The 16,060-nt window shown below is 41.6% G+C and overlaps 1 protein-coding gene across 1 annotated transcript in view; it reads left to right on the forward strand.

The window, feature by feature from the left end:
- Nucleotides 1-16,060, forward strand: part of LOC134876991 (MAM domain-containing glycosylphosphatidylinositol anchor protein 2-like) — a 157,631-nt gene that overhangs the window by 86,753 nt on the left and 54,818 nt on the right. Inside the window, exons 7-8 of the mRNA XM_063902315.1 lie at nt 7,590-7,681; nt 8,202-8,439. Coding sequence (XP_063758385.1) covers nt 7,590-7,681; nt 8,202-8,439 — 330 coding nt within the window. The remainder of the gene's footprint in view (nt 1-7,589; nt 7,682-8,201; nt 8,440-16,060) is intronic.

Genomic DNA, 16,060 nt, shown 5'->3' on the forward strand with positions numbered 1-16,060 from the left:
TGTGTGTGTGTGTGTGTGTGTGTGTGTGTGTGTGTGTGTGTGTGTGTGTGTGTGTGTGTGTGTGTGTGTGTGTGTGTGTGTGTGTGTGTGTTTGTACTCGTATATGTTGATTTCATTTTCTGAACATCTCAACCCTGAGCTACAAAATCGATAAATCAGGAATGCAAAAACGCTCTGCTATTTGCTGAAGTGTGTGTGGCCATGGAGAGTTAAGTCTGAACTGTTTGGAATTACAAACACTTGGGCAGAAATGCTGGCCATCTGTCTGCGCCGGTTTGCATTTCTGTTGATACTCGTATGTATAAACCGCACGACTACGTGAAATACCAATTCACTTTTTAATGCCCCTATGTTGAGTTAATCGTGAGTGTTTCCCTATGGTCACCCTGTGGCCTCACTGTGCCTATCTCAGGTTTAAACCGTTCTCTCCAGTTCTTGAGAAGGCCCTTTCAGACTGCTGGTGCCAAAGGGGCCTGTGTGTGTGAAAACACACATTTCTCCCCAGCAGATGGTAGTTTCTCTGGCCATACTGTCCCACCAGCCAGACTGCCTTCCAGGGCTTGGCCATCTCCACAGCCGACCCAGCAGGCTACCGGCATCACATCACCCTGCTGACAAGATCCTTTTTAAGGATTAAGGGTCCGCAACACGTCCTCAAAAGCAGGTCAATACCCTGCCTACCCCGACCACTTCAGTCCATTCTCTCCTGCACAATCACAGCAGTTTGTGATGTATCTGCTGCGACAACTTATAGATATTCCATGCTGGTTGTTTCTTCTTCCTAATGTTGCTCCGATATGTGTAGGCAGCTCTCGAACGGACTCTCTCGAATTTGGTGGAATCAGACAGGACTGTCTGTAGATGGTGTAGCTGAAGTGGGTATCTGGTCTGGCATTTTGTTTTCATGTTTCCCCGCTCACACAGACTCTGCACATGTGTTTCCCGTCTTTTTCGCTAAGCAATGTGTTTCCCCTCTGTGTGATGTCGAGAAATGAGCGTCACCGTAGCTATCAAAGATGCAGAAAATCAAACGCCGCTGTGTTGTCATCGGATTTTCTCGACAATTCCTCCAGGGCCTCCTGACAAATTCAGGTATGAAGCTCTCACACCCAAGACATCCATCACGGTGGCTGCTAATGTAGACACATTCAGCACAAATCAAACACACTGGCTTCCATCCACAATTTGTACCTCTGATTGGAAGCTTGCTGATATTTATAGAGAAGCAAAATGCAATATTTCTTTCAGCGTGAGCTCCCCACTGTTTATATTTAGACGGTTTGGTGGGGAAAAAACAATCATGACATTCTGTGTAAAAACCCGGCTGTCAGCATGTGAATCAACATGTGAATGACCCTTATCAAATATGCTTTGGAATAAATTTGAAAGCTGAATATATTTCCATTCATGAATGCCAGATGTAATGGCTGGATGGGCAGAACTGGCACAGACGGTCAGTCTCCTGGGCTGAGGCCCTACACACTGACTGTGTGTATCTGTGTACCAATGTGCCTGTACATTTGCACGTGCCAGTTTTGTTTGTGCTTTCGGCGTCCGTGTGTGCATGTGAATCCTTTTTGACACAAATTAAAGACGGAGGTCAGCCTGAAGGTTGAGAGCAGCATTTAGGCCTCATCTTCTTCCCGCCGGAGGACGGACATGTGTGAGTGGCCGGGATATTGTAAAGGTGCTGATGCGTAGGGGAAATGTGTTGGTGCTAATGTGAAGATGCATGGAGTGATAATAGGAAAATGAAAGGTGTTGTGGATGGCGGTACGAATGTGTGTGTTTTTGAGCCAATGTCTTTTGTTCTTAATTGTGTTTAACCTTGAGCAAATGAGACGAGGCAGGGACATCCATCTGGCTCTGAGAGGTGAGTTTGGATTCACATGCTGATATTCTCTGCGAGAGTGAATGGAAAGCTCAGTATGATGCCTGCTGAGAGACAGACAAACAGAAGGGTATGAAAAATGAGATGGTCTGATGGGTAGACGGCAGGATAATGAATCCGAGTGAAAACGGAGGGAGACGCATTTTTCCTTTCTGCCAGACAAAAGCAGTGTGCCCCGGAGAGGGTGGGACACACATGGAAACGTCTTTTATTTTTATGCTGCATTTGTGTGCACACATCAGTGACGCTTTTGTGTCTCTGTCATTTTGTGCCTACCTACTGTATGCGCATGTCATAATCAGTATGTCAGGGCCGTGTGTGTACTTTTGCCCTGCTAAGAATCTTCCCCGAGGTGGTATTGTAATCCGGCCGAGTCACATGAGCTCTCTGTAGAAGAAGGCCTCAACCAGGGCTTTTCTCTTTGTGTGATTATCTGCGCTTTTCATGTTCAGGCCACCCATTATTCCCACAGGCTATTAAAGCTACGGAGAATCATAAAGGCTCACTGCCGGTGAAAGCACTTCAGTGTGCGGTAAAGAGGAAGCAATACTTTAATTTGTTCGGTAATGATCCAAAAGAATGCCTTGAGTATCCACCGGATCTCTGTTGAACCACATGCAATCTTTCAGCCATAATAGGATGCAGGAGAAAATGTAGTGCAAATGTAAGTACGTGCAGAGCCTCCCGCTCTTTTCTCTTAAATGTACCATGGTATACGTACTTTAAGTGTCCCTACAGTGGATGTTTTAGTACTTGGCCTGCTGCCACATTCAAGGTTCAATGACAGAAAAGCTCTGATGATGATAAGGAACCAAGTTTCTAAAATGCATCAATAATTCATGTAGAATTTGTTTATGCGTAGGTTGACTTGTGTTTTGTGCTCCATTGCCTCAGATGCTGGCTCTTTTTTATTTGAAAAGGGCTTCATTTTCCATACTGGTGCCTTAGATGTGTTTTTAAATGTTGCTAAATCTACGGATTGTGACTTGCTTTAGTTTGCAGTAGCGATTGAAGTAGCTTCCACTAAACCAGTCATACCAAGTGGAAAATGAATCCTACAGCAAGTGTTTAATGTTCAACATACAGGATAAGAAATTCTGCCTTTTTAACCCTGACAGAGGTGCTTTAAATTAACTCCAGCTCTGCAGATTTTCTAGAGAATGGTTGCCACTGTTTTTTGACTCACCACCAACTGACATGAAACCAAAAATTAAACATTCATGAATGTTAGCATCAAAGCTCTTAACCTGCACTTTGACACCTTCCATAAAAGTTAAATACTGGCCGACTTTTCCAAAAGTACACGCGTAATCTCGTAAGATATTAATTATGTTGTAGGAACAATAGTCGGAGACACAGTTCACCCCCAGAGTAAATGGGAAAACTCTGTTTCCGAGCGGTGCGCTGGTTAAAGATGTATGGGACTTTTGCCATGAACTTGGTTATCAGTAATGAGGAAATAAGAGTGACAGTGCACCATCACCCGGTTAAGTCTCCCAACTCACCTCACGCACTCAACCTTTTCAAATTACATCCAGTTTTAATATTTCCTCCCATGCATAAGGGGAACCATTTTAGTCACTGCAGCTGTCCGGCAGAATTTACTACAGCCAGGTGAAATAATGCCTACTTATCGCTCTCGTACACAAATAAAGTGAATTCACAGGAATTCCTACCTGCTTTTCAATATTTATAGTCAGGTAAAATTGCAGGAACGGAGCTTTGAATGTAGAGGAGGCAGGGAGGAAAGGAACCAATTCTGAAATATGCATGAGTGCACTTACGTTATGCAGCGCTGGGCTTTTTAACGTGCACTGCATCTCTGTGAGGAAACACGGGGAGGCTGAGTCACCGTGAGGAGAAGAGGGAACAGAAAAGTGACATCGAGATTGATTCTGACATTCCTTCTCCTGCTATTACTACAGTAGCTGTAAAGGTATTTGGTTTTAAGATCAAAATCAAGCAATAAGTGATGGGGGAAATTGATTTCAAATGTATCTTTCCATGTTGAACTGTAGACTTTTACTATACTAAAACTTTAACATTTAATATTTACTGTATTTTTCCTCAAAATACCTGTAAAACACCTGAGTCAGATTTGTTTCCAACATTAAACCCAGTAAGAAAGAGGAAGTTTTCGCTTTTTAGTTTGTTATAATTCAAATTGATGTTAGAGCTGTGGCTTGATGGTAATGTGTTCTGATTAGTATGATAATGGTGTGCTGATATTATCATAGATATTAAAAAAGTGGAACATGAGCAGCCAGATGGCTTTGCACTATAATCTGTTCTTCACTTATGTCAGAGTCCAGTTAACATATATGCCAGTAGCCTACTTTACCAAGCATGGACCTCTACGTTTATACTTTGACTCTACAAGCAGAGGTACATTAAAATGACCCTCAGGTTTGAGTTTTCCATCATGCCCTCATTGGAGGCACCAAGAGATGGAGAAATGTAGATTTTGTTTAATGATTTGATCCGTGGTTTAAGTTTAATTTGAAGCAGATCAGTCAACATTTGCATTTAATATGAAAAGCCAACAAGTCCCACAAAGGCCAGCAGCAAGATCCTTGATATAAATTGGAGCTTGCAGCCACTTATGGAAGGCTTTTCAGCCATGTTTACAATATGAAGGTTCAATTATTAATACATTTTTCTCTATTTCAAAAGTTTTACAGTTAAATAATGCACAGATATTCATAAATGTGAGGACTGAAAGCCTCACGACTGAATTACTGCGGTTAATTTGGACCGGCTGATAGTTTCAGGGATACTTCACCTTGATACTGTTGATGAGGGGAAATCCTTAAAAACTTTTCTATGTAGTACTTAAGCCCATATCCTGTTCCCTTAAGCCTACTTGCACACTTTTCTTTCAAATCAACTTCAGCAGTGTATTAAAAAACTGATTTTTGGAAGGGTAGCACTTCTGCGTCCAGTTTTTTCAAGATGTAAATGTGCTGCTTAGTAGATCATTTACACTTTACAGTTAAAGCAAACACTCAGTCATTTGTGAATAGCTCCTTATCACCTTCTTCTTCACATTATGTCAGCTACACAAATTTGCTAGCTGTGACTCGGGGGCGTATAATGGGCATCCAGACCAATCAGCAGGTCTTTGATTGTATGTTAACAATTTAGATGTCCTTTGGCAAGACACTTAACCCTAAACGCATGTAATGTAAAAAAGTTATCCAGCCAAAAGGTCCAATTATGTAGCATTAACTTAGCTAATCAGCAAATGTAAGTTAATATGTATGAGTCATGCTTGTAAGTGTCTTGCTGATAAATAGGTGACACTGATAATGTGTTTGACAGTAAACACAAAGAAAAGAGGAGGATGGTTTCAACACATTATGCAAAAGTGGGAAGACAGTGTTTGATTAGATTGTAGAACTGCCATTCAGAATGTACCAGTTGATTTTAAATTCAATTTAGGTGAACAAAATGCAACTAGAATAGAATTGAAATGCTATCTTTTGTCTTGACAGGCATAGTGCTCAAGCCACTAGCAGAAACACCTGACATCTTGACTTGATGTAAATAAACAAAGATTGTTTGAAGCTCCCTACAAGTTTCTTGTCAAAGTAGGGCCAACTGTTCAACAATAAGAACAGATTTTGCTTTAAGCCAAGCATTCTATAACAGAGGGTTGAACAAGGAAGGAGGCCACAAAATACACCATTACTGACACATTGAGTACCTATTGTCAAAGATGGACCATAAGTGATGTAGAAAACTATTTATTCAGCCTTGCATTTATTTTTTGCAGAGCACCGCTTGAGTTTTGTTCAGCCAATTTAGAATTCCTTTTAGGCTTTTTACAGTAGGTAGAAATCTGTGACTTAACAGTATGACCCGAGTGTATCCGTCTGACAGACAACTTCGCACACAAAGATTAAATCTGGCCTTACAGTGAAGCAGGCTCCGTGTTTGTTAAGCGCCTAGTTCTGTCCCGCTTCTTTAAGTTGAGAGAAGAATATACTTGAGATGGAGGAATGTAAAAAGAGGAAAGCTGTTAATCCAAATGTTTATCCGCTGTCACCTGTGACAGCACAATGGCTTGCGCAATACAGTATGTGCACGTGTGTGTTCGTGGATAAGATAAATCTTTCTTAAGACGCAAGTCTGCTGTGGATGTGGCTGAGAAAAGCTTTTTCAAACTGTCAAAATGGAACTACAACTCTGTCTCCGAGTGTATTCTGACATGTTGTATCGAGGGAAATGTGTGTTTCCTTACAGAAATGCTCACTTAACGGCTTCCACCACTGAGTTTGTATCGACTCATTAACCTAACACTGTGCATGTTGGCTTTAAGGAAAACCAAATTGTGATGTGGATGTTGTAAATGCTCACTTTAGCACACTGATGCTGAGCTGAACCCGAATGGGAAATAAACGTGGCTTGTAGGTAATGCTTTGTATTATCTCTATATAAAGGTCACAGACATGCTGCTTACCATATTATGTTAATTGTCCCAGTTTCCATGCTGGTGCTATTGGATTATAAACACCATGATTGATAGGCATTGCCTTGGAGAATGACAATATGTGTGATACAAGAATAAATGCAAATGCACAGCGGCGTTTGTGAGAACGTGTGTGTTGACATGATTTGTAATATTTGTGTCTGACATGCGTCAGAAATATGATTCTCCGCCTGCAGACGTTGATTTCAAAACGCGAGGAGGAAGATCACGTCAAGGAGGCGCGTGTCAATCGTCTCTCCCCTCAACGAGCGCCTCGACAGGCATCTTAATGTCTTTTTTTTTCACATTCAATTTCCTGTGTTTAAATCTGACACGCAGGTTTTGTTTTTCGTTTTCCCTTTACCAAACTGAATATGATAATGTCACTCGGGAATTGCGAGATGAAAAGATTTCCACGGTGCAGTCAGTTTTTTTTTTTTTGTTGCTGAGAAGATGAATTGAACAGTAGGCTTGGGGTTTGGAACCAATAGAGCATGTATTATAATGAAATCATCTTCTTTTTTCTGTTCAGAGAAGATATGCTTTGAAAATGGAGTTTGCAAACCAAATTGGATTAGAAATGGTGGATATTTTGTAAGGTATCTCTCCAATTTCACAGTGTGTGTGTGTATTGTCCTTCAATGCTGTCGTATTCAGTCCGTAGCTATCAATATCAATGTTAATTCAAAGCTGTAGACTTCAAAACAAACATTCATTCTCTTCTTGCTGTTCACTTTTCTATTCTACCCTTGTTCCACATCAAAAAGCTAAACTTTCAGTTGTTGTATGGAACAGTTACCGTTGTCATATCCACGTTTACTCCTACACTTGTGGTTAAATTCCACTTTTGTGATACCACAACCCCGGTACTGAAGCTACGCATCTAAATTATCTCAGACAGCTGTGACAAAAATCCAGTCTGTCTACGCATTTGCACAATGTGTAAAGTGTTTGAAGGCTGAGCAGGTTTGAGTAACACTCTCAGGTTTACAGTGTATGCACCAGAGATGCATTACAACGATCTACAGCCCAAGTGAGGACATTGGGCAAAGAAGAAAAATCAATTTAAAAAATCTATAAAGTCCTGTCTTTTGGATTACATCTCAGAAATCACATCAATATGACAAGGAGAGCTGACAGTCATTCTCTTTCAGGGTTCTCTTCAGCAGCCTGTCGCAAAATTGTAGTGCAAATGTACATCTAATCAAATGCATTATCTCTTCACAGCTTTGAAAAAGGGCCGTTTCTGGATCACTCCCGACCCCTACCACAATGACGACAACATCCAGATCGGACGAGAAGTCAAGATATCCTGTCAGGTACAGTCACACGGCAAAACAGTAGCATCCCGCTGCAGAGCTCCAGGCTCAGTCCCACCTCTGGCCTGGGGGAAAATCACACTTGGTATCACACGTGTTAAGGTGAAAAATGCGTATTTATCGCACGACCGCCAATGTATTGTATTTTTTATACATATATTGCATGGTTAGTTGTTTTATTGCCATTATAGTTAATAATTAGTCTTCTGAGCATATATTTAATACATGGTATTAGCCCAACTGCATCAAGCCAATGCCACAGGACCACCACGAAAAAACATACCAAAGTAAACCATACAATTAAACAATTTCATATAATTTTGACTTTATTTAGTTAACATATCATAAGGCAGCAAATAGCTTGTATTAACTTTATGAGTTTGCGGGCTATGCTAGTGTCCTATTAGAGCCGAACCTTGAGCTCTGCAGTTGGATCTTTTCAAATAATCGCACACATGCATGAAGTCATAGTAAGTAACTCATCGGTGCAGCACAAATAACGACATGCTGATTCTCCTAGGTGGAGGCGACCCCCCCAGAGGAGCTGACCTTCAGCTGGCTGAAGAATGGCCGGGCACTGCGGAGCTCAGAGCGTATGGTCATCACCCAGACGGATCCAGACATCTCCCCCGGGACCACTAACCTGGACATCATAGACCTCAAGTTCACCGACTTCGGCACTTACACCTGTGTGGCTGCGCTTAAGGGCGGAGGCATCCCTGAGATCAGCATTGACGTCAACATCTCTTCCACAACTGGTGAGCCTCACACCCCTTTGTGTCAGTGACGCATCTCCACACCTCCCCCAACAACTCTGACACATTTACACACGTCTCGTAGCTGATTTAGTCATGCACACATGCTTTAGAAGATCATGCAAGATAGAAAATGTCAAATGACAAAGCAGAGAAAAAGAAGGTGGCAGTGTTTCTTAGACTGTGGGGCATCAGCTTTTTAAAAGGAACAAAATCAAACAAAAAGTCTTATTCCTTGTAGTTTTTGCTATCAATCTTGTCAGTTTTGATTTAATTGAATTTGTCTTTGTAAAAACTAAGGATTTTACACTGTATCCATTGCATTGTAAATCTCATTTTTAGTCCATTTAAGTCCAGTAGGTCAAAGTAAAACTAATGAGCTATTACAAATTTAAGCAGAGATTAATCAAATAGCTTGGTATGGCTCTAGGTAAGTAGTTTATAAAGTTAAACTTGAATTTAATAATGATTGTAACATGTCAAATCAACCTGATTTTTCAAGTAGAGATGCCATGTGCCCAGATTTGAGCAGCGTAGTTGGTGTGAAAAATATAGGAATGATAGCAAAAAGGTGAAATAAGACTAGGTTGTAAGATGTGTTTTGTTCCTAAAATGGGTAGTTCATCCACGTCATGTATGGCAAAACATCTTGTGTGATGTAAAGAAAACTTTTGGTTAATCTGTCTTTCAAGGGATTTTACATATCTGCTACTTAGAATATTGCACCCAAAACAATGGAGGAAATTGAGCATCTTCTATTGTATTAACAGTATTAAAATTTTGCAATTGTAATGCCTTTTAGATTGTTTAGGTTATTTAAGGAATCGAATGGTCATATAAAAAAATATATGCATATATATCTTGCTTAAGTAGCACAAGCTAAACTTATCCTCCTTAGAAAATATAAAAAGAAAATACATTGTGTGTGATTTGGATGAACGGACCTTTTAAACCACTGTCTCCACAGGATAAGAACGCTTATATGTTTTGACTGCTGTTCACTTTCTGACTTAATTCCAGTAATCTGTCCCATGCTAAAGCGTGTTCTACTGTCATTTCTAGTTACTGTACACACTTGTATCACAGCACCAACGATTAATGGTCGATTGGACTTCCTTTGAACCAAATCTGAATCCATCCGTCCGACTAATCAGAGACTAAACATCCATCCTCCCATCTAATTGGCTGCCTCCACCACTAACGTTTTGTATACATGTACGCAGCATGTTAATGACACAGCATACCAGTCCACCTTGTCTACTGAGCTGCATCATTATAGCTTCAATCGTGGCATGTTGAACAGTGTTACAGCAGCTGTTAATAGTGTCTGTTAGACATTACATCGCTTGTTCCAAAAAAGAAGACAAGGCGTAGGTGTTTAAAGAAATCACTCAATCTTTAACAGCGTAATCAAAGGACAAAATCTGCTTTCAAGCATCCATTTTCCTATCCATTGTTTCAGTATCAATCAATGTCAGATGTTATAAGAAAGAAGCCAGCTTCACAGGCAACAAAAGACCCTGACTTAGGTGATTGCTACATAGCACATTGGGTACTGTTAACCATACGTTCTGCACGTACTCTCTTCCTGCAGGCTCTGCTATAACGCTTCTTAAAGACACACATGTAATTGGACGGGAATTGTGATCTTAATCGGTAATTTCCATTGCAAGGTCAATCAAACGGCGGCATGTGTGGTGATGCTTGGGTGTCGTCATTTAATCGTCCATTATAATGGGATGTGACCCAATTGACCCAGTGCCTCAGAGATGCCACATTTGTTGCAACTGGATTGGAGATTGATTGTTTTTTTGCGTTGATTTTCCGAGTGTGTTTTCAACTGATTGCTTTTGGGTGGGATATTTGGGTTCATCGCAAACTTTATTCCACGTTTTAGACCCACAAACACACATACCCACCTTAACCTCCTCTCACCGTCTTGTTTTCCTTCCGCGCACACACCTCACTGCCACTCACAGCGTGAACATGAAAGCAGTGTGTCGACCTTGGGCGCATAATTATTGTGAGATAATCCTTTGATAATCCCTGCGCTATAAAACAGTGGGATCAATCGCACCTGCCAAGATTGTTTCCTCATTATCTTTTAAGTAGTGCAGTCTCTTCTTTTGGAGTGCCAAGGCGATGGAGTTGCATTAACACAGAACCTTTAATGTGAAAAAATAAATGGTGTCTGACGGAGGAAATTACCGAGGAAAATGACTTTTGTGATCATATAAAATGAAAGGTTTCCTTAAGGCTTGAATGCGATTGCTTCTTAAGCTTTCATTGTTCCAGTCAGATGTACTTGTATGAAATATTTTGAAAGTTTTGCATGGTCTTTAAGCTGTTCCTCCTCATTGGAAATAATATATAATGTATTTTTAGCGCTGCCATTAACAATACCTGCCGCTTCAGTTCTGTCATGTGAGGCACTTCATTCCGTCAGGTTGAGATTGAATCGGAGCATTGTCTTCACTGAGCGGCACAGTGAACTAAAGCGTCTTGTGCCTGTGCCTCGCCATACGCCTGCAGCCTGTTTTGGGGTGAATAAGCCCTGTTTTTGTTCCTCTGCCTCTGTTTTCCTGAAGGGAGAGAGCCCGAGCCGCAATTAGAAGTCTTTATAAAAGCGTTTAGACGAGATTACACTGCAGGTCTGCCAGGGTTTTTCGTGCTGGGGAACTGGTTGGAAAGCGATTGAGCCTAAAGTGTTTCTAGTCCGAACACTTTGGAGCTCTGTTGGCTGTTCCAGCACTGGCTCCGGTTCCAGATTCCAAACCCGGATTTAGCACAAGCCAACGGCACGGCTTTTATGAAAGAGAATATTTATTACCTTCCATTCTTTCAACTCAGATTCCAACAGCCTGCATTATTCTTGATTTTTGCAAAACTGGGCTAATATTTACTATCATGGCAGGTTCATTAAATAAGCAACTTCTTTTCTCGTCGGGGCTCCCGGAGATTGTGAGGCTAATGCTTATTTATGAGCTTGGTCTGGAAACAAGGACACAGACCTCCCCATTGGATACTGTCAGGATGAAGAATAGCAAGACACAGGAACAACTGAAAGGAGCTTCAACAGTAAAACTAAAAACATCCCATAAACTTCTTACTTAGTTAGAAAGATACTATCTTATTAATCCTCTCATTAGTCTGCATGTTACATGTGTGTACAGTGGGTGTGTCTTGCTGGATTATTGTAAGATAGTTATTGCCCTTTTATGGTTATGTGACTTTAGATTGGAACCACCATTGGGACCATATTAGAGATAAATCTTTAATAGCATCTACAATTATTACAGTTGGATTCTTGACATTTAAAGCTGATACCCGCTTATTGAAGCTCTAATTACTTCAAACATGTGATTCTACGGAACCTGGAGTCCAGGATACAACATCACTGCAGCGAGAGCAGTCTGTTGATACAGCGTAGCATCAGCACGCGGCAGTAGCTCATTCATCCTCAGTCTGATTGATGTTCACAAAATAAGTGTTAGGATTGAAAGTCACCGCTGTCTTATTGCGAGGCAGATAAATCCTTCCGTGATGAGTCCCTCAATTAGCATCCCGCTCACACCTGAGATTCTGGCATCCCCCAGTGTTTCTGTCAATCTAAAGAATCACTGCAGTTAATGAATTAAGCAAATCAATTAAGTGCTCAGTTAATTAAAAATGAGCCGGTTTAATAAACACAAAGTACTTTACTTATTTTTTTCTGGGATGAATTTGAGTCATAGGAAGCTCGCTGCAGGCCGGCTCGTCTCTGTCTATCCTCCTTTCAGCCGTCCTGTTGTCTGTTTGACTCTGATTCGTCATGAGCTGCCATCACTCGAGTGACCATGCAACATTTGAGTTTAATAGGGACAGCATGGCCGCTGGCTGTTGGCCGGACTGATGTGCTTGCTTCTGCTGCAAACTCGCTGACCTCGATAAAGAGAAACCTGGACTGCATCCTGACTCACCTACAGGGTGCAAGGGTTCAACTGCTGTCTGGTCACAGTGGGTGGAAGAAATGGTCTGCTGCCTTTTTTTCCCTCCATGCAGTTTTCACAAACGCTGGATCAGTGTTGTTGATGTGAATTTTCTTTTATTGCTTTTTAAAAATGTGTTTTTGTTCAGTAGGAAATCCAGCTGGTCCAGCAATTGGCGGTATACACACTTAACGCTATTTCCTGCCTCCATAGTTACTGTTGCTTTATACGGCATGTATGCACTTCACAGAAACAGAGGCAGATTTAATACTCAGCATTCTGAGCAATTTCGGAAACAATGGGTCCTTGATTTCACACTGAGGTAGAGAAAAGCAAGCTTCTTATTTAGCAACCACTAAAATGACATATGTTCCTGATTGTGTCAGCTAGTATCTTGCTTATTTATTTAGCTAGCATTTTCTCTGTAGGTTTCTTGAGGAAAAACGCCATCTCCAGTTGACTTTTCCACATTTCCTGTAAAAGGTTTCATATATATGCACTGGATTGATGCATACATGATATAATGCTTAAAGACTAAGGCTAGAACTGTGTGTATAATGCAGGAGTCAGTTTCTACTGCATCTTTTGGGGGGAAATTTGGAGGCAAACAAGCATTATTGTTTTTATTGGTTTGTTTCTCAGGATTACTGTAGCTGTCGATGCTGGAGTGTACACTTCCCAAAATCAAATGATCTAATGGATTGATACATTCTTTACATTTTTGCTACAAAGGTTAAAAAAGACACCAACTTTGCATCATTTTAAGTGTAGATTATCAATCTAACCACATATACCTGAACATGCATATAAATCCATAGTTTGACAGGGTTCTTGTATCTAGATTTCCTTAAAGCTTTCAATGGAATAGTCCCAGATCCGGGCATCAAATAGTCAGTTCGGTGGCATATTAGTCCATAAAGATGAATCTGAAACACAGTGAATAAGACATCACTATTTAAATCTCTTAACATTGAAAACATGGTCCAATCCATTCATTGAAGCAAATAAAAAGAAAGATAATGAGAAAAGTACTGCATGTGTGCAATCACACCGAAAAACCTGAATTACAATCTGTGATCACTCTATAATGCTAAATTAGTTTAAGAACTGCAAACTGAGCTAAAAATAATATCATCTGGGAGCAGTGTTTTCCAGTTTTGGATCAACAAGGTCCGGAGACAGGCCCAGTGAGCTGTGAGCTGGGATGAAGGGGCCTAACAGATGTCCCAAAGCTGGGATGCTGTCCTAAGATGTTTGCCATATGACAACAGTAGATGCCACGGTCGTGCCATGTCTAGAAGGATAGGCATATAACCACCTGGCAGCATTTGTCAGCACAACATCTGTGGTGTTGCTGGGGAAAAGTGTCAATGTAAAAAACACGGTTGTTTGTAATCACAATATAGCAGTAGTTAGTGTACAGTCTATGGACTGTTTCCACTTTGATGTGAGTCCATAAAATATGTTAATAAGACTAGAGCCCATTATTCCCAGTGTAATGCGTTTAGCCTTGAATGCACCACCTGAAGTCGTGCTTTATAGAGGTGGCCATCTGGGAAATCACCTCCCTGTCCAGCTGGAAAAAACCTGGGAGGGAAACATGAATAGAAAAACCTCTCCCCTCCCTCATTAACTACTGTCAAATCCCCCTGAGCCATGTACATAAACTCTGGTCCTTTTCAGGCAGTTGTTCACTACTTGGCAGGAGAAAAATGGGAAGTGGGCCTTCCTTTTACTCTGACCGGTTGGGTAAATGTTTAAAGAAAAAAGAGTGTATGTGTGGCTACAAATCAAACTGCAACCCATGAGTGCTTTTGTGTGGAAAGCCGGCTGCTCTACAATCTCCGCCACATGAATTCATGAGGGGTTTGTGTGATTGATCGCAAGGTAAGTTGTAGGATATCAGGGGAGCTAGAAAATAACACACACACACAGTAATATGTTTGGTCAGTAGTGTGTCGCTGCAGTTTATCAATGCACTAAGCCAATTTTAACACATCGGTGGATATTTATTACACTTCAGCAACTCAGGATTTCTTTGCAGCTCTACCACACTCACACATTCTCAAACGTGTCCACAGTGGACCTTTGAGACTCGTCTCTGTCTCCAAGGGCCGAGGACTCAGAGGAGCAGAGAGCCCTGTCACATTGTGACCAACTCATTGGCCGCAAGCTGTCCAAACACACACACACTCACACATACAGAAACACTGCAGGACTTGCAGTTTTAGAGAGGGCTATGTTGCCATGGTGACAGGGAGTGATGTCACAGCACTAACCCCGAAAAAGGGGGCAGTGGGAATGTTGTTTATTTTCAAAGACGTCAATGTGCACCACTAGCTTCTGTCAATGTAAGAAAATGCAAAGTGCCTCATATTCTCACATTCTGCAGTCAGCTCACATTGGGCTCTGTCTGCCGCGGCGCTGTTGGATCCCGCTGAAAGCTTTTCAGCAATCAGTCCCTACACCCGGAGCATCATTCCAGCAGAGGCCCTAGAGATGTGCTGCCCTGCTGAGGCCAAACAAGGGGGTCCAGTCCCAAGTTAGCCCCCCAAAGTACACAAACAGACAGTGTTTTCAGACTGCAACGACAACAAGAATCCTCCCATTGAGGAACTGAGGCGGGATCACAGCATGGGGTCAGCCGTGGGCGAAAAGAGAAACACTCGGCTATGCACACATGCAGAGACATTAAACCACCTAAGCGCGCGCTACACAAGCATACGCACACAGCGGGCATGCCTTGCAGGCATCACTGGCATTTGGAGGGCTTTGGCACAATGAGAGCACAGTGAAGACCATGAGCAGGATATGTGCCACACTGAGCCTTTCCGTGGTCAGTCTCACTCACAAAGGCAGAGTCTTTACTTTGTAAAAGGGAGACAGATGAAGAATGCAGCAAAAAAAGAGATGAGCAAATGTCTCTGTGCATGTATGTCTGTTTGTGTCTCCGTGATGCTGGGGAGAGAGACAATGGCAGCTGATGGCCAGTATTTGTGCTGCCAAACCCAATAGGCAAAAAACTGTAATTGCCTGTCTAATCTCGGCTGTGGAGAAGCCAGGTGTAATGATGGCAACTCAGTGAATACACCTCTCCTCCACCCTCTAATGGATGCTTGCTGCACCCCCCTTTTCCTGACTCTGTCATTTCGCGGCTTCACTGTTTGGACCCAAGGAAACGTTCGGAAAAGTGGAGAAAATATGCTGTGGAAAGAAATATGTCAGCTCTTGACACCTGGCTGCCTCAGTCCAGACATTGTGCGAATACCAATCAGCGAGTGTGTGAGAGCGAAATGAGTGCCTGCTGTCATTGTCTCTGAGGGAAGATCATTTTTAGCCGCTTGGTTGGTGCCAAACATCATGCCAAGACTTATCTGAAAATGACCAGTGTCCATTATCCCAGGTTAATGACACCAACATGTTTATGTACTGTATGTTTTCCCAAAAAGGTTTGCATAACGCCAAACAGCTTTACATGTCGGTTACAATGGCTGAAAAGGCATATTCATCTGCAATAGTACAATTATTCAAGTATTTCCCATGTACAGTAGAATGGGTTTAAGGCTGCTATGAAAATTATTTTAACATTAGTAGTGGATAAATATGTAGTGAATGAAAGAGTGTCCATCATAAAGACTAAATCACCAGTAATTATC

The sequence above is a fragment of the Eleginops maclovinus genome, chromosome 15, assembly GCF_036324505.1.
Source record: "Eleginops maclovinus isolate JMC-PN-2008 ecotype Puerto Natales chromosome 15, JC_Emac_rtc_rv5, whole genome shotgun sequence".
Lineage (NCBI taxonomy): Eukaryota > Metazoa > Chordata > Actinopteri > Perciformes > Eleginopidae > Eleginops > Eleginops maclovinus.